Raw genomic sequence first — 19,066 nt, 5'->3', positions numbered from 1 at the left:
CTGAAGTATGGATAGTGAGAAAAATCACTGAAGATCTTTTCATCTTCACTGTCAACGGGGGTGGTGCCAGGGGACTGGAGAGGAGCGAATGTTGTGCCCCTGTTCAAAAAAAGGGAACAGGGATAACCCCGGGAATTACAGGCCAGTTAGTCTTACTTCTGTGGTAGGCAAAGTAATGGAAAGGGTACTGAGGGATAGGATTTATGAGTATCTGGAAAGACACTGCTTGATTAGGGACAGCCAGCACGGATTTGTGAAGGGTAGGTCTTGCCTTACAAGTCTTATTGAATTCTTTGAGGAGGTGACCAAGCATGTGGATGAGGGTAGAGCAGTGGATGTAGTGTAGATGGATTTTAGTAAGGCATTTGATAAGGTTCCCCATGGTAGGCTTATGCGGAAAGTCAGGAGGCATGGGATAGAGGGAAATTTGGCCAATTGGATAGAAAACTGGCTAACCGGTCGAAGTCAGAGAGTGGTGGTAGATGGTAAATATTCAGCCTGGAGCCCAGTTACAAGTGGAGTTCCGCAGGGATCAGTTCTGGGTCCTCTGCTGTTTGTAATTTTTATTAATGACTTGGAGGAGGGAGTCGAAGGGTTGGTCAGTAAATTTGCAGATGATACGAAGATTGGTGGAGTTGTGGACAGTGAGGAGGGCTGTTGTCGGCTGCAAAGGGACTTAGATATGATGCAGAGCTGGGCTGAGGAGTGGCAGATGGAGTTCAACCCTGCCAAGTGTGAGATTGTCCATTTTGGAAGAACAAATAAGAATGCGGAATACAGGGTTAACGGTAGGGTTCTTAGTCAGGTGGAGGAACAGAGGGATCTTGGGGTCTATGTACATAGATCTTTGAAAGTTGCCACTCAGGTGGATAGAGCTTGTAAGAAGGCCTATGGTGTATTAGCGTTCATTAGCAGAGGGATTGAATTCAAGAGTCGTGAAGTGATGTTGCAGCTGTATAGGACTTTGGTTAGGCCACATTTGGAGTACTGTCTGCAGTTCTGGTCGCCTCACTTTAGGAAAGATGTGGAAGCTTTGGAGAGGGTACAGAGAAGATTTACCAGGATGTTGCCTGGAATGGAGAATAGGTCGTACGAGGACAGGTTGAGAGTTCTCGGCCTTTTCTCGTTGGAATGGCGAAGGATGAGGGGTGACTTGATAGAGGTTTATAAGATGATCAGAGGAATAGATAGAGTAGACAGTCAGAAACTTTTTCCCCGGGTACAACAGAGTGTTACAAAGGGACATAAATTTAAGGTGAAGGGTGGAAGGTATAGGGGAGATGTCAGGGGTGGGTTCTTTACCCAGAGAGTGGTGGGGGCATGGAATGCGCTGCCCGTGGGAGTGGTAGAGTCAGAATCATTGGCGACCTTTAAGCGGCAATTGGATAGGTACATGGATGGGTGCTTAATCTAGGATAGATTTCGGCACAACATTGTGGGCCGAAGGGCCTGTTCTGTGCTGTATTGTTCTATGTTCTATGTTGTCAGTGTTTCTGAAACTTTCCAGGTTGGATTTATAGTGGCAGAGACTTTGGGAATGAGCTGTTATGTAACATGATTTCTTTATTAAAAAACAGTCAACACCAACATCACAGTCCAGTCACCGTGCTCCTGGCCTTGAGGTAATCAAACCTGAAGAGGACCAAAGAACTTTTAACTCCTTTTTGACATAATTCCAAAGACCGAATCTGCTTTCGGCACCATCCTCAGAAAATCAACAAGTGACTCACTGACAACATGGCATTTTACCCCATTCTACAGGGAGCTTCTGTAACCCATTAAAAGTGCCTGACAATTATGCAAATAATTGTTTATTTACTAAGCCTCTAAGCACTCAAAGCAACTCACTTAGCCAGTGACAAGAACTGTCTCTCTTATCTGTCCAGTCATAGAGTCATAGAGATGTACAGCACGGAAACAGACCCTTTGGTCCAACCTGTCCACGCCAACCAGATATGCCATCCCAATCTAGTCCCACCTGCCAGCACCCAGCCCATATCCCTCCAAACCCTTCCTATTCATGTACCCATCCAAATGCCTCTAAAATGTTGCAATTTTACCAGCCTCCACCACATCGTCTGGCAACTCATTCCATACACGTACCACCCATGAAAAAGTTGCCCCTTAGGTCTCTTTTATACCTTTCCCCTCTCACCCTAAACCTATGCCCTCCAGTTCTGGATTCCCCAATCCCATGGAAAAGGCTTTGTCTATTTATCCTATCCATGCCCCTCATCCTAGTGTTTGTGCAATTCAACAAGTTTCAACATTGCTGAAAAGGTGAGATCTACTTGACAGCTTTAAGTAGAAGTAATGTAATGTCCCTATCTCTGAGCCAGAGGGCCTAGGTTGGAGTCCCATCTCTCAATGTCTGAATAGGTTGACTAATAATATCTCTAATATTGCACTCAAATACCATGAACTTCATAGGAGTTGGGTGGGATGTTCTTCGGAGGGTTGGTTCAGACTCGAAGGACCAAATGGCCTAGGGACTCTATGATGTAGTGCTAATCAAGCAGGCTGTTTCTTTCCCCCAGATAGTGTCACGCTTCTGAATTGTTGTTGAAGCTGTGCTTATCCAGCCAATGGGTTGTATTCTATCACATTCCTAAACTGTGCCTTATTCACAGTGGATAGCCTCTGGGATCAGGAGAGGAGTTGAGTTACACATACTCCTAGTCTCGGAGCTGTACTGTAGCCACAGTATTTATATGGCAAATTTAGTTCAGTTTTTCTATCAATAGTAACTCAATGTATGATGATAGTGGGGTATGCAGCAATGGTAATGCCATTGAACATTAAAACTAAGACGGCTTGAATGTCTTTTCGGAGATAGTCATTGAATAGAGGTCCAAGACCATTCTCTAATAACAATGATGGTTCTTCAATAATAATGAACTAGCTGCAAACTTTAGATGATAAATTAACCCAATCTATACTGAAGCAAACTGCCTTTGAGGCAGATGAAGCTCCAAAAGGACAGTCATATCAAACAAGCATTACTTATTCACGAATAGTTAATGTTTCCAACAATGGGAAATTTGCCCATCTACAGTTTTTCAGCATTTCCACTGTTCCCTCACAACTTTAGAATGTGTTTTACATATTTTTTTCTCTTGCCCTTAAACATTTTTTCTGGAAGTGCTCTTATCCCTTAGAATCACAGCTATCACAGTGCAGAAGGAGGTCCTTCAGCCCATCAAGTCTGCAATGTACCTCAGAAAATGTTAACTTTGTGAAAATCTCCTGCCTTTTCCCCTAACTCAATGTGGTTTCAATTTAAATAACCATCGCTTTGGAATGCGACGGTTGTCCACCACACTTCCAGGCAGAGCACTCCAGACTCCAACTACTTAAACAATAGACAGCTACCTGACAAAGGAGCAGCGCTCTGAAAGGTAGTGCTTCCAAATAAACCTGTTGGGCTATAACCTGGTGTTGTGTGATTTTTAACTTGCCCATTCAATAAAGGTCATCCACTTTCCAAGTGGAAGCAATGATTCAAAAGCAATGCCATAAAATCCATTCTGTCCATTGATGACAGAGTCAAATAAATTCTTGAAATAAAAAGTGTGCACTTCTCGTTTGAACGAGACTTGCAAGATTCAAGCTGAATTGAATTAGTGGCATTTTCAACCCGTGGTTGCTCCTTTCCAGTCACTTTCTTCAATCACCCTTTACTTTACTTTGGAGGTGCTTTAGTCCCGATTTATTACTGTTCCCCTTGAATTAAATCGTTTCTGGTCACTGTAACCAATTGTGAACTTTTCATTAAAGATTACAGCAGTGAAAAAAAGCCAATTGCCTCAATGGTAGCTCTTTGCTACAAAACAATAAACTGCTTTGCTTAATTTATAAAGTTACAACAGCGAACAGAAATGTGACTCAGACTTGGAAACTAGGCTGGTCAGGCTGGAATTTCCTTTCAGCCTGAAGAGATTAAAAGATAATTCCTGTGAGAAACAACAGTTTAAATATTTATAAAGGTATTCAGTGCAGTCAAAACAAAAATAATCACTGTTTTCATACGAGAATAAAACTGCCAAAAGCATACAGCTGTACCTGAAAGTTGTACCTGTACAGATACCCACAGAATGTGGTCAAACAACTTCAATTTGCATGACAGCCAACACCTGAAGTCAGATAATCTAAATACCAGAGATGACGAGTTCAATGACCAAGTTCTTAAGTTCCTCATCATTTAGGAAACATCACTGACAAACCCCATTCACTACATTTAAGATCCTTTAATGCATTATAAAAATAAATTTTTGTAGTGATGTTCCACTTCAAAGGCTTTATAAGCACTTGGAGCTGAGGATCAAAACACTGAACTGTCAGGCATTCCACTCGGATGTTAAGAGGTATGAAACCAGCAATGTAGCACTAACCCGACACTGTTAAACCTCAGGCCGATGTCAACAGCCTCAGTACAAGTTTGGTTCAACCATGGACAAAAAAAAAGGAACTCCAGAGGTTTGGCAAGAGGGGTTGTTGTTAACATCACTATAGGAGAAAGTGAGGACTGCAGATGCTGGAGATCAGAGCTGACAAGGTGTTGCTGGAAAAGCGCAGCAGGTCAGGCAGCATCCAAGGAGCAGGAGAATCGACGTTTCGGGCATGAGCCCTTCTTCAGGAATGAGGAGAGTGTGCCAAGCAGGCTAAGATAAAAGGTAGGGAGGAGGGACTTGGGGGAGGAGCATTGGAAATGCGATAGATGGAAGGAGGTCAAGGTGAGGGTGATAGGGGGTGGGGGCAGAGAGGTCAGGAAGACAATTGTAGGTTAGGAGGGCGGTGCTGAGTTCGAGGGATTTGACTGAGACAAGGTGGGGGGAGGGGAAATGAGGAAACTGGAGAAATCTGAGTTCATCCCTTGTGGTTGGAGGGTTCCTAGGCAGAAGATGATACTCTCTTCCTCCAGCCGTTGTGTTGCTATGGTCTGGCGATGGAGGAGTCCAAGGACCTGCATGTCCTTGGTGGAGTGGGAGGGGGAGTTGAAGTGTTGAGCCACGGGGTGGTTGGGTTGGTTGGTCCGGGTGTCCCAGAGGTGTTCTCTGAAACGTTCCGCAAGTAGGCGGCCTGTCTCCCCAATATAGAGGAGGCCACATCGGGTGCAGCGGATGCAGTTAAATGATGTGTGTGGAGGTGCAGGTGAATTTGTGGTGGATATGGAAGGAACTTGCGCCCACACCTCTCCCCTTACTTCCCTCCAAGGCCCCAAGGGATCCTTCCATATCCGCCACAAATTCACCTGCACCTCCACACACATCATTTACTGCATCCGCTACACCCAATGTGGCCTCCTCTATATTGGGGAGACAGGCCGCCTACTTGCGGAACGTTTCAGAGAACACCTCTGGGACACCCGGACCAACCAACACAACCACCCCGTGGCTCAACACTTCAACTCCCCCTCCCACTCCACCAAGGACATGCAGGTCCTTGGACTCCTCCATCGCCAGACCATAGCAACACGATGGTTGGAGGAAGAGTGCCTCAGCTTCCGCCTAGGAACCCTCCAACCACAAGGGATGAACTCAGATTTCTCCAGTTTCCTCATTTCCCCTCACCCCACCTTGTCTCAGTCAAATCCCTCGAACTCAGCACCGCCCTCCTAACCTACAATTGTCTTCCTGACCTCTCCGCCCCCACCCCCGCTCCGGCCTATCACCATCACCTTAACCTCCTTCCACCTATCGCATTTCCAACTCCCCTCCCCCAAGACCCTCCTCCGTACCTTTCATCTTGGCCTGCTGAGCACACTTTCCTCATTCCTGAAGAAGGGCTCATGCCCGAAACATCAATTCTCCTGCTCCTTGGATGCTGCCTGACCTGCTGCGCTTTTCCAGCAACACATTTTCAGTTAACATCACTATAGCTAACTCCTCTAGACCCATTCTTCAGCACCTGGCCCATAGCCTTGCATGCCTTGGCCTCACAAATGCACAAAACACTTTTGAATGTTATGAGTGTTTCTGTCTCTCCCCTAATACAGAAAGTGAGTTCAGATTCCCACCACCCTCTGGGTGACAACAAATGTTTTCTCATTTCCTATAAACATCCTGCCCCTTACTTAAATCTATGTCCCTATTCTCTGATCCCTCCTTCAAAGGGATGTTCCTTCCACTCCCCACAATTTTATAAAACTCAATCATGTAACCTCCATCAAGCAACATCGCTCCCCCCCCCACCCCACTCTCATCCATCCACATCTACCCAGCAAAGCTGCCCAAGAATCTTATATATTTCGGTATGGTTGCTTCTCAGTCCTTGAAACGTCAATGAACACAAGCTCAAACTACTCAACGTCTCCTCATAATGTGATCCCTCCACACCCAGAATCAACCCAATGAACCTTCTCTGAACTCCTTCAATGCAGAACCAAAACAGTTTACAATATTGCAGGAGTGGTCTGACTCACATCTTGCATAGTTTTAGCGAGATTTCCTTTGAAATAAAGACCAACATTCCACTTGCCTTCCCCATTACCTGATGAGCATGTGTGTTAGCTTTCTGCAAATTTATGCACGTGGATCCCCAAATCCCTCTGCAGCTTTCTGCAGTCTTTCATCATTTAAACAATATTTAGTTCCTACATTTTTCTTGCCAACAGCATAATCGCACATTGTCCTACATTACATTCCATCTGCTGGGTTCTTGCCCACACACTTAACCCAGCTATATCATGCTGCAGCCTTTTGTTTCATCCTCATCACTTACCTTTCCATGTTTCATCTACAAAACCTGGTGATAGTAGATTCTGATCAAGTCATTTATATTGTAAATAATTGTGGCCCCAGCACTGATCCCTGTGGCATTCCACTAGTTCCACGTTGCCATTCCAGAAAACGTACCCATGTCCCAACTCCAATTCTGTTAGTCAGCCAATTCTCTATCCATGCCAAAAGCTTCAAATTAATGGGCTTTTATCTTAAGTAGCTATGTGTATGGTGTTTATGGAATCCCTTTAGGAAATTCAAATATATTACATCTTCTGATTCCTTTGTACCTACAGTGCTTGCTACCTTCTCAAAACATTCTAATAAATTTGCCAGGCAATGTTTCCCCTTCATGAAGCCATGCTGACCCTGCTTGATGATATTATGCACTGTTAAATGCTCTGTTATAACATCCTTTTTAATAGGTGTCAACATTTTCCAATGACAGATGTTCAGCTCATGAGCTAGAGTATTTTGTCTTCCTCTCTTTTTGAAGAAGGATGAAACAACTGACAGTTTTCCAATTTTCTAGGAAATTAATCTATTCCACTTATGATAGAGATTAAACAATTTTAACTTAGCCCTCTCCCATTAGAAAGCTATAGTACTAATCCAGCGTCACTTACGAATAACCCATCTTCACCATCTAGCGTGGTGAAAAATTTTGCCTTTTCAAATTGTGACAAAATTCCTTTGATGGTTTGATTGGGTAGTGAGAATTCCTCAGATCTTGATTTAGATCCTTTGGGTCAATGCATACTCTCAGTTTTCCAGATTGTTTATCTATTAAAATTTTACATTCCACCAACGGCCATGGTGGGATTAGAATCCAGTCCATCAGAGCATTAGCCTGGGTCTCAGGAATAATCCTGCAATATTCCTACTAAATCATCATCTCTCGCCTTTGATAGTTAAAATCATGTGCTTCGCCTACAACTGCATTGTAGCAATTTTTCCGGGCTTCAATAGCATCGCCCAAATCCACTACCTCCAGCAGCTTGAAGGAAAAGGGGAGCATGTTCACTGGGAACACCATCAATTCAGAGTCACTCACACCGGTCCAATTTAGAGGTATGTCCCCAATCCTTCATTCCTTCTTGTTCAAAATGCAGGAACTCCCCATCTAACTGCACAAAAGCACGTTCACTAAAGACTGCAGCAGGTCAAAATGACTACCTCAAGGACAACCCAGATGGGCAACAGACATTAACTTTGCCAAGACATACAAATTAAAAAAAAACACTAGTGCAACACTCCAGCCCACCCATTCTGTTACCTGTGTCCATGGGGGTCTCCTCCACTTTGGATTCGTCAGCCTCAATGCTGCTAGGAGGTTCCTCAGGTATATTACTCTGGGGTGGTTCTACATGGTCGGCCTCCTTTTCCCTTTCTTCCTGACGTTTGCGGGCTTGCTCTTCAGCCTGAGCAATTTCAGCTGCAATTTTTTCCATGTCAACCTCCACCTTCAAATGGCACAACTAAATAAAGCAAAAGGAGGTTAAAATAAAAATCTGCAAGAACTCAAAGATGTCAACATCATTGCTCATTTAAACAAACGTCGGTTGAACAAATATGTCCAACAATATCTTGTATTCATATAACAGCTTTAACATAATAAAAATCCAAAGCTGTTTTTAGGGAGAGTTATTGGAGTCAAACGCACAATAACGGCTAGCCAATAGTTTAGTCAAAGAGATTGATTTTAAAGGAGCAATTTAAAAAGGAGAGAGACATGAAGGTGCTTATTGAGTTAACGTCAGTAGTTAGGGCTTAGATGACTTAAAACAAGATCACCAATATAAAAGCAAAAGAAATCAAGGATTACAGGACTTCATGTAACCACACAAGCTTTTTTTGTGCCGTTTGGGGAGTCCATGTTTGATTTTACAGGTTATGGGTTTGCATTCTGCCAGCAACTGGACAAGACACAACCTGTCTCTGAGAGAGATCAGGTCGAAGACAACAACCTCAGTATTCAACAGAATGAGAAACAAAATGCCCACAAAGCAACAATACAAGCCAACTGCAAAATTCAACTAAAGTGACATTTGCATCTGAACACGAGGTTATGGGGTAAAACAGAGTTATCCTGATGAAGGGCCCTGCCTGAAACATCGACTCTCCTGCTCTTCTGATGCTACTTGACCTGCTCTGCTTTTTCCAACTCCTCATTTTACCGACTTTGAAGACAGAGAGTTATTAAGTGCTTTCTCTTCGTTAACATATGTTGCTAGATCTGCTGAACTTCTCCAGCACTTTCTTGTTTTGCTTCAGATTTCCAGTATCCACAGCAGTTTGCTGCTGCTTTGGGACATATAGCAGGACAGACTCCAGGCCATGGCTTCAATTCTTCTGGGACCTATAATGTACCATTTTTTCACTTTTCCCATGACTTTTCAAAACAACCTGTTCAGAAATGCTGTTAAGTATCTTTGGAGTAGGTGGAACTTGAACCCAGAATTGCTGATCCAGTGGTAGGGACACTACCACTGAGCCAAAAAGAGGCCCCCCCCACCTTCTCTCCTGAAAATACTGAACCCAACTGGATCCAGGTGCTCGCTGATACCTTTCCTCATAGGTGTTCATCAGGTTATCAGTCCACAGAAGGCATCGCATTACAGCCTGACCCTATCCTATTATTTAGCATTTTTTTCTTAAAGATATTTTTATTAGAAATTTAATATTTTGACAGATTTACAAAAATAAACAGAACTTGCAAGCACAAACATTAATATAAAAATAGATCTTAAATATATAATCATCAAAATTCAAAGGAATGATACTAAAGAAGAAAGAAAAACAATGAAACTCAGTTAACTACTAATCTAATCCACAATTATCCAGAGTGTATAGTTGAGTCACTTACATCCTTCAAACAAGAGAAAATGTTCTCTAATACACTCATAACAGTATAATAAAAAGAAAACTATTTCCAAACAATAAGAACAAAAAAAAATAAAACATGTTTGAATGGAGATCCTCCCCCTTGTTCTCAGGGGGACTTACTTCCTTTCTAAAGGTCCACCATATCCTCTCCCAAACAGTGTCCCACCCTTGACCCGGGCGCACCTTAATAGGATTTAGATATAATACCGAGCTAGAGTTGACAGCGAGCGCCCCTCCCCACCCATACCTGAGTATATCTGATAGCATCAATGCCACGTACAAACACACATAACTATAAAATTACAACTCCAACAAATTACAGTTAAGTATAATAACATAAAATAGCAAGAGAAGACAACCCTGCTCCCAGAAGCAAAAGTAAAGTAGAGTAAAGTATCCATTTCTCCCCACGGAGTGTGGAAGAGGCAAGCCAACATAAATTGTCTCTTACGATTTATTTAAACGAGTCTAAAAGTTCCTTAGCCTCTTCTGGTGATCTAAAATTATACTCGGATCCTTCGTGGGTAAAGCATAACGTCGCTGGGTAGCGTAATGTGTATTGAATATTTAAGTTCCTTAGACATTTCTTCACCTCATCAAACGCCTTCCTCCTTCGTGCCAAAGCCGGGGAGAAGTCCTGAAATAACATAATCTTGGATCCTTCATGAATCATAGCTTTAGGATCCTTTCCAAGATTTCTGGAGGCATCCAGGAGTATCTGCCTCTCCCTATAACTCTGCATCCGGAACAGGACCGGGCGTGGGCGCTGGTTTGGGCCAGATCCGCGTGCTGCGACCCGGTAGGCCCACTCCACCCTTACCCGGTCAGTTTCAGCCCCCAGGTTTAAAAGCTGGGGCAGCCATCGCTCCAGAAATACTACTAACTGTCCCTTCTCTTCTTGTTCAGGGAGGCCCAGGAGACGGATATTCTTTCTCCGATTTCTATTATCCAGGTCATCCATGTAGATTTCAAAGGCCCGGACTCTCTGCTCCAGAGCTCTCACCTGTTCTGCAGCTGTTTGTGCTGCAGCCTCGGAGGTCGTGGCCTTTAGCTCCGCCCCCTCCACTCGGCCCTGTAATTCCTCGAGAGCCTGGCTGTGTTTCTGCAGCTTTTCTTCGAATGAGTTCCATCTCTGTCTGGATTCTGCGATGAAATTGACGAGTGTCGTTTCCAGCCTGGCAATCATCTCTTCAAGGCCTGTTTTTACATCAGCTGCAGCCTGAGGAGGAGAGGAGGGTGGGGGAGGGGTCTTTGTTTTCTGAGAGCTGCGGGATCCCTTTGGTTTACTCATTATCCACTTAATATTAAACTGCTTAAATATAATAGTAAACAGCTAATTAAGGTTAGAAAATTTTTTTGGGTGGTTTGGTAAGTGTGGTGGGGGTGAGTAACTCACTTTACCCAGGTTTTGGGAAGAGCACTGTAAACTCAGACTTGCTGAGTCGCCGCCATCTTGGATCTCCCTATTTAGCATTTTTAAAGAAGGTGGTTAGATAACCATCAGATTTAAGAACACCAATTTTCCCTTTCCCCAGTCTGTGACCTTTTCAAAATCAACCAACTCAGAGCACCATATGGTGACCAAGACTATGTAGATAATGTAGAGACAGTCCAGTCTGCCTCTGCAACTACAGCCATGAAGAAAATTAAACCTCATGGAATAAGAATTTCGTATGACAGAGACTACTATACAAAATACTAAACAGCTTCTTTGAATATTTAGAACGTGCTCTTCCAACTGCCAATCACTTGCATAACACTGATATGTGAGCAATTGACTACACACCCATCAGATAAGCTTAAGGTTTATGTGATGAATCTTTCAATTGTTGGATCGTTACAACTCATCATCTCCAAATCAAATTCTTACCCGCTTTAGTTCATTATTAAATAACTCTGTAGTTTCTAGGAATTTCCGTTTCTTGTCTTGATGGCGTTCCTCGATCTGAAGGAGCTCAGCTTCCAATTTCCGCTAAAGGAAAACACATGTAAAAATTATATTTAAAGAGCGGTCAAATTGAACGATGTGACTGAAAATCAACAAAGTGTTCAGGGATATGAAGAATTATTTCCAAATATCTTCAATGGTTGCTTTTTTGTGTTGCTTTGTTCGTTAAAAAATATAACCTCAAATCCACATTCCAGTCCACCCCTAAAAACCTTTCACCAGCTTGATTACTAAGAATCTATCCACCTCAGTCTTAAAAACATTCAAAACTCTAGCTTTTCCCACTTTTTCTGGGAGAGTTCCAAAGAGTCACAATGCTCAGAGAAAAAAAGTTCACCCAATCTGCCTTAAATAGGCAACTATTTCAAAACAGTAATCCATAAAATGAAATATCTTCCCACATTCACCCCATTAAGATCCCTCCGTTCTGAAGGTGGGTCACTGAACCCAAAATGTTAACTCTGCTTTCTCTCCAAAGTTGTTGCCCAACCCGCCGAGTTTTTCGAGCAACTCCAGTTTTTGTTTCAGATTTCCAGCATCCACAGTTCTTTGGTATCGCCTCATTCCAATATATGAAGTGCCAATCTGCCACTTTGGAGCAGAATAACCATAGGTTAACTGTCCAATGTCCACCAAGCTTAGCACTGGACAGTTTAGAATAGGTTTGTCAAGGACTTTTAACATCTTCACCTTTTATTAAACCTGAATCAGCTAGTTTTTATTAGCTGCAGTTCAAAGGGTCTACTTAACAAGAATAAAGCAAATGATTTTGTGGGAAGATCAAGAGCAAAAACTTCCATTGCCAACTTCTCTAATAGAACAGACACATGATTTTAAAAATAGGTTAATAGGAAGTAATGGGCCAATGGGCTGAGAAGTGGCAGATGGAGTTTAATTCAGATAAATGTGAGGTGCTGCATTTTGGGAAAGCAAATCTTAGCAGGATTTATACACTTAATGGTAAGGTCCTAGGGAGTGTTGCTGAACAAAGAGACCTTGGAGTGCAGGTTCATAGCTCCTTGAAGGTGGAGTTGCAGGTAGATAGGATAGTGAAAAAGGCGTTTGGTATGCTTTCCTTTATTGGTCAGAGTATTGAGTACAGGAGTTGGGAAGTCATGTTGCGGCTGTACAGGACATTGGTTAGGCCACTGTTGGAATATTGTGTGCAATTCTGGTCTCCTTCCTATCGGAACGATGTTGTGAAACTTGAAAGGGTTCAGAAAAGATTACAAGGATGTTGCCAGGGTTGGAGGATTTGAGCTATAGGGAGAGGCTGAACAGGCTGGGGCCGTTTTCCCTGGAGCGTCGGAGACTGAGGGGTGACCTTATAGAGGTTTACAAAGTTATGAGGGGCATGGATAGTCTTTTCCCTGGGGTGGGGGAGTCCAGAACTAGAGGGCAGAGGTTTAGGGTGAGAGGGGAAAGATATAAAAGAGACCTCGGGGCAACTTTTTCACACAGAGGGTGGTACGTGTATGGAATGAGCTGCCAGAGGAAGTGGTGGAAGCTGGTACAATTGCAACATTTAAGAAGCCTTTGGATGGTTATATGAATAGGAAGGGTTTGGAGGGATATGGGCCTGGTGTTGGCAGGTGGGACTAGATTGGGTTGGGATATCTGGTTGTCATGGACGGGTTGGACCAAAGGGTCTGTTTCCGTGCTGTACATCTCTATGACTCTTTGACTCTATAACGAGAGGCTAAAATATAGTAATTAATTAGTAGTTAGTTTCATTAAAACTCAAATTGCAAAGAATAAAGAATCTGATCAGTATTGACTACATACCTGATGAACCATCAGTGACTGCACCTGCCTTTTTAAAACCTGCATTCGTGCTGTTGTCACCACAGATCGGACATCTGGGACTACACTCTCACTCAGAATCTCACTAATCAAACGGTGGTTTCTCTGGAAACGTGCTGCAGAGATGTGCTTCATTGAAAAGCCATCATCGTAATCTGAAAGGATCAGGAAAGAAGAAAATCAGCAAAATGCAGACATAATAGAAACTACATTAATTAATTGTGGAGGTTTTTGAGTTACTGACACAACTGAAGTTCAGATTAACAGAGCTAACAGTACTCATGCATTTTACATGTCACAAATGCAGAAATCTTCAACCATTCTACTGCAGTGAATTGATGCTATCGAGCTATCAAACTGCCTAAAGCCATCACATTTTCAGATATCAGTCCAAAATGTAACGTAGAGCTGGATTTTACTCTTCTATAGTTCGAGCAAAAGGTTAGGTGCTATGAAATAATTCCAAAACAAACCAAAAGGCTGCTGAAAATCGGATATCAAAATAGAAAATCCTGGAACTACACAAGATCAGACTTCACTTTTCTCTCTATGGATGCAAAGTCTGTTTCCATCTCCACAGATGCAGCATGTGTATTTTCAGCATTTTCTGAAGTCACAGAATCATTGTAGTCTATAACGCAGAAAAAGATTCTTTGGCTCCTCGAGTCTGTCAGTTCAAAAACAACCAGCTAACTATTCTAATCCCATTTTCCAGCACTCGGCCTTTGGTCCTGGCATCCCACATTCACATCAAAATACTTTTAAACGTGACTCCTCCAAGCAAAACATCCCCAGTCCCTCGTCATAAGTGATTCCCTTATTTATCACTCCAGTTGCATCATTCAAATCTGAAAAGGTGTGTGTAAAAGAACATTCCACATCCTACCCGTGACACTTTTCATCAAGTCCCTCATTCTGGCTAGTTATGATTATTTGCCCAAACAGGAATTCACAGATAACCAGGATCACGTTTACTTTCACTTTTCTAACAGAGGGGTTCAGATGATCAGAAAAAGGAAACCCTGCTCAAGACCGCTAAAGGCTACTTTAGAAGATGCTACTTTCACAGGATTTCAGTCACAAGCGAGCGATCGATTTGGGGCTTTTTCTATTGCAAAAAGCTCAATTCTTGATAGTATTCAGCTTCTTTTAATGTCACTGCGTTTATTTACATCAAGACAAGATCAGACATCAAAACAATTCCATCATACCTTAATTGAAGCTGTTCAATATTGAACAGGTTGTGAGGAGTCAGCTGAGCCACTATTCAGAGAAGCCAGACTATCTCTAACACGAGGTTGTAGCAAGCAGTTAGAAAAATAAGTGTGCACTAACAGAAAATAGGGCGAGGAGGGGCCATTTGAGCCTGCTCTGCCAATGTGATTGTGGCTGATCATCCAACTCAGTACCCTCTTCCTACTTTCTCCCAAAACTATTTGATCCCATTAGCATGAAGCTATGTCTAAGTCCTCCTTGAAATCAATGATTTGGCCTCAATCACTTTCTGTGGCAGAGAATTGTAAAGGCTCACCACTCTTTGGATGAAGAAATTTCTCTTCATCTCAGTCCTAATGACCTACCCAGTATCGTTAGTCTGTGACCCCTGATTCTGGACTCTCCAGTCATCAGGAATATCCTTCCTCTATTAGCCTGTCTAACAGTTTTGAAATCACCATCTATTCCAATTCTTCTAAACTGCACTGAAAATGGCCCTAACTAATCTGGCCTCTCTTGTCAGTCCTACCATTCCAAGTATCAGATTGATAAACCTTTTTTTGCGGTCTCTCCATAACCAAACACCTTTCCTCAGACAAGGAGACCAATAGTCCAGGTGTGGTCTTACCAATGTCCGATTGCAGCAAGACATCCCTGCTCCTGTACTTGAACCCTCTTGCTATGCCGGCCATTGTACTATTTGCTTGCTGAGCCTGCATGCTTACTTTCAACAACTGGTGTGCAAGGACAGCCAGGTCTCAGTGCACCTTTCCCAATCTATCACCACTCAGATAATCTGCCTTCCTGCTCTTGCTCCAAAAGTGGATAGCCTCACATTGATCACAATAATAATTCTTCGGCCATGCACCTGCTCGCTCACTCACTCAACTTGTCCGAATCACGGTGAAGCATCTCTGTGTCCTCCTCACAGTTCACCCTCCCACTCAGCTTTGTGTCATCTGCAAAACTGGAGATATTGTATTTAGTTGTCTCATTAAGTCACTGATAATATATTGTGAATTGTTGGTATTCTAGCACTGATCCCAATGGTACCTTACTCGTTACTGCCTGTCACTAGGAAAGAGACCTGTATACTTCTACCCTTTATTTCCTGACAGCCAACCAGTTTCAGTACACTACCCCAAATCCCATGGACTCCGATCTTACATGTTCATATTTTACTTTATACCTTATCAAAAGCCTTCCAAAAATTCACTGGCACCTCCCTTAACAACTCTACTAGCTACATCCTCCAAAAGAAAATCCAGTAAATTTTAAAAGCATGATTTCCCTTTTGTAAATCCATGTCGACTCTGTCACTGTTTTCCAAATGCTTTGCTATTAAATCTTTTATAATGGACTCTAGCATTATACTACTACTGATGTCAAGCTAGGCAGTAATGCCAGGAAATGTAACAAGAGAAGACATGGTCTATGAAAACAGGAGCAACAGAAAGATGTTCACACTACTGACTGAGGACAAGTGCATATAATTGCTGACATGAATGGTGAAAGTCGACAGGGCAGAACTGAAGTCGATCTATACCCAGGAGCTCTGGCAGTGTGTATGAGCAGTGCTTACCATCAGGGTCCTCAGCTGGCTGTATACTCATGTAAGGTTCTCCTTTCTCCATCCGTGATTGCCGTTGGCGACTCTCTTCCTCAAGTGCCGCCTCAGCTCGACTTTTTGCATTAATGTAAGCGAGATAGGCAGGAGAATTGTGATATGCTTTCATGGCTTCATTATATTCAACCTAAAAATCGAAGCAAATTCCATGAAGTGGGGACAACCAAATGCAGTAACTCCAACATATATTTTCTTCTAAGGGTATGTACCAAACTTGAAAGAGAGGAAACTACTTGTTAACTTGTCTGCTTTGGATTCATCTCTGGGAGGTACATATCAGTAACTCTCCCAACAGTCCCCTCTTCCCATTGAATTCCTGAACAGTCTTCACAGATTAAATCAGACGTGGTCACATATGGAGAAGCATTAGAGTGAAAACTGAAGTGGGAAAAGAACATGACGCTTTGCTATTCAGATCAGAAAAAGTTTGAAAGGGTTTGCAAGGTGCTGTTCATTAATATTCTCTATTGGCATTTGTGAAATTCTGCCAAAATGTGTAAAAGTTTAAAGCTTAGTGTTTTGTTGCTTGGATTAAACCAATTCAATTAGAACTAGCAAAATGATTTCCCTTAGACTTCAAACAGCCTACCCTCATTTCAAACAGGTCAAATAGCTTGGTTCCGTAGCAAAAAAATACATGAAGAAAAATTCAAAATGTTGTGAGATTAGCATAAACCACAGCCAACATAAACTCATCTTTTATGAGATGCTGTGCTACAAGATTTCCTGGACAAAGATCAAGATGGATCAAATGAATACTCTAGAAGAAAGTCCGTTTGAAGAGAAACAATATCATAATGTTTTCATACAATTTATTCTCTAAATTAATTAACTGCTTCACAAAGGTTTCTTTCTCTTCTGTCCAAGGATTGACACAAATCTAGCCTATTGTGCTCACAGATTTTAAACTTTCAATCGACGATGACCTACATTCCATCCATGTGTTTATAACAAACCATGCTGTACTTTTACAAAGCCTAAATACAAGTAGTGGCTGGGTTTGTCATGAAATAAACAAGCAGGTCCTTCACCAAGACAGAAGTGTTCAAATCCCAGAGTGATGGATTGATAGTCTTAACTCTGCTTCCAAAAACAAAATGGATCCTCAGAACAAATCTCTGCAGGAATAAGCTAAGGCTGACAATTTCATTCAAAATGACCGCTGAGGAATTGAAATGCCAAAAGGCATAGCTGAAATGTTGTTTTAATTAAATTTCAGAGTTAAATTAAGGCTTATTGTTTGGGGCAGATTTACTCTGTATCCATCCAGTAGTGGATATGGCTTGATGGTGTACCTGAACTGTACTTATGCTGTATCTGAGCTGTAGCAATGAGGCAAATGAATGCTCGATTCCTAAATGCAGACATTCCTCAAGTCAAAAATAGCATCCCCACCAAATGAAAACAGGAAAGGAAAACAAACCTAGATAGTTAACACTCCCAACCAGATGCATTTTATGGTCACTGAAACTCATTTACTGAAAGGAATCCTGTTCCTGCTGTTTTACCTTTTCTGCTTCATAGTCATTCAGATATTCCTGCTTTTCCTCATCTGTGAGATCCCGCCACATTCCACCGATGATTTTCCCTATTTCCCACAGCTTCAGATCAGGATTGGAGGCCTTAACCTGGTCCCATACCTAAAATGTAATAAGGAGACTTATTTACAGAGCTAATACAGTAATAGAATTATCATACTGTCAACCAGACAGTTTTTGGGTATAGTACGACCAACACCCGAACGTACTTACTATAGTGAGGCATTTATGAGGGAGTCCTGTGATTAGTACTCCTACAAATCTCTTTCTCAGTTTTTAAAAAATTTAAACTTAAGCTGCAGCTCTTGGTGACATCATCGGTGGAAGCTGGCTGGGAGTTAGTATGTCTGAGAATGTGAAGGAGCTGAAATCTCACATTATGCAAACGAAATAACAAATAAATGCTGAGAGTGGCAGCAGGTTAAACACTGGTAATGTACATTCAGCCAATCACATTATCAGACTCAGTAACTCATCCAAATTAATAACTAGCACACCGTCTTTGAATAAGAACAGTAAGAGGAAAAGTGAACACCTGTTAAAGCAGATCACATTTAAGGATGTTATTCTTGCATGGTTGCACCTATGGGAAGACTCAGGTGGGACAGAATTACAGACCTGGATTTAATGACATTCAGATATTTATACAAAAAGATTTTCCTTTAAGAATGTTTACAGCCTCCACCTAGTACAAGATGTCAGATGTTAACATCAATGAGAATGAAGATCCAACAGGAAGTATAAACTGCAAAGCATTCCCAATTGTTGCTAGAAACTCTAGGACGTGAATGGCTGATGACACAACAGTGAGCTTCTTTCCTCAGTTGGCCTGTGGAATCGGAGTGGGCGTAGCCTGGCAAACGCATGTTGCAGTGTATGCTGGGATACTATCCTGCAACTACTGTACCTTTCTGCTGTAGCGCATATAGGGCATCAGAGGCTTGTCTGGAGGCTTTGGGGGCTTTGGAATAGTGATGCCTGAGGATGTCTGTGGGAGACAGAAACTTATCATGTTATCTTGCATTTCAAGAGGGACAGCAAACACTCAATTTGTCAATTAGTAGCATAAAATAAAATCTAAAATTAGAAATTCTATTTGCATCCAGGTGGTACGGAGAGATTTGAAACATATCATTTAAAAGTCAAACTTTGAACATCAATGAAGTTTACAAATTGAAGTTCTTTTATACAAAGTCATATTGGGAAGGGTCAGCTGGGAAAACTAGAATGGTCAAATATATACTTCCCATCATTGATTGGAGCTTTAATAAAGTAATTTTCTGTTTGTCAAGGCCGTAAGACATTAGCGTAGAAGTAGGTCATTCAGTCA

At 42.1% G+C, this 19,066-nt stretch overlaps 1 protein-coding gene across 3 annotated transcripts in view; it reads right to left on the bottom strand.

The window, feature by feature from the left end:
- The window catches only part of smarce1 (SWI/SNF related, matrix associated, actin dependent regulator of chromatin, subfamily e, member 1), a 61,512-nt gene that overhangs the window by 2,004 nt on the left and 40,442 nt on the right, over positions 1-19,066 (bottom strand). For 2 of the 3 annotated variants that reach the window (XM_060848756.1, XM_060848755.1), the window contains 6 exons: positions 18,644-18,724; positions 17,707-17,838; positions 16,154-16,325; positions 13,339-13,511; positions 11,476-11,577; positions 7,996-8,197 (listed from right to left, as the gene is read on the bottom strand). In XM_060848756.1, the coding sequence (XP_060704739.1) occupies positions 7,996-8,197; positions 11,476-11,577; positions 13,339-13,511; positions 16,154-16,325; positions 17,707-17,838; positions 18,644-18,724 (862 nt within the window). The remainder of the gene's footprint in view (positions 1-7,995; positions 8,198-11,475; positions 11,578-13,338; positions 13,512-16,153; positions 16,326-17,706; positions 17,839-18,643; positions 18,725-19,066) is intronic. The other variant, XM_060848757.1, reaches the window with a different exon arrangement.

This window comes from Hemiscyllium ocellatum, chromosome 32 (genome assembly GCF_020745735.1).
Source record: "Hemiscyllium ocellatum isolate sHemOce1 chromosome 32, sHemOce1.pat.X.cur, whole genome shotgun sequence".
Taxonomy (NCBI): Eukaryota; Metazoa; Chordata; class Chondrichthyes; order Orectolobiformes; family Hemiscylliidae; genus Hemiscyllium; species Hemiscyllium ocellatum.
Note: the sequence above shows the minus strand (reverse complement) of the source record. Positions and strands in the feature narration are given on the sequence as shown.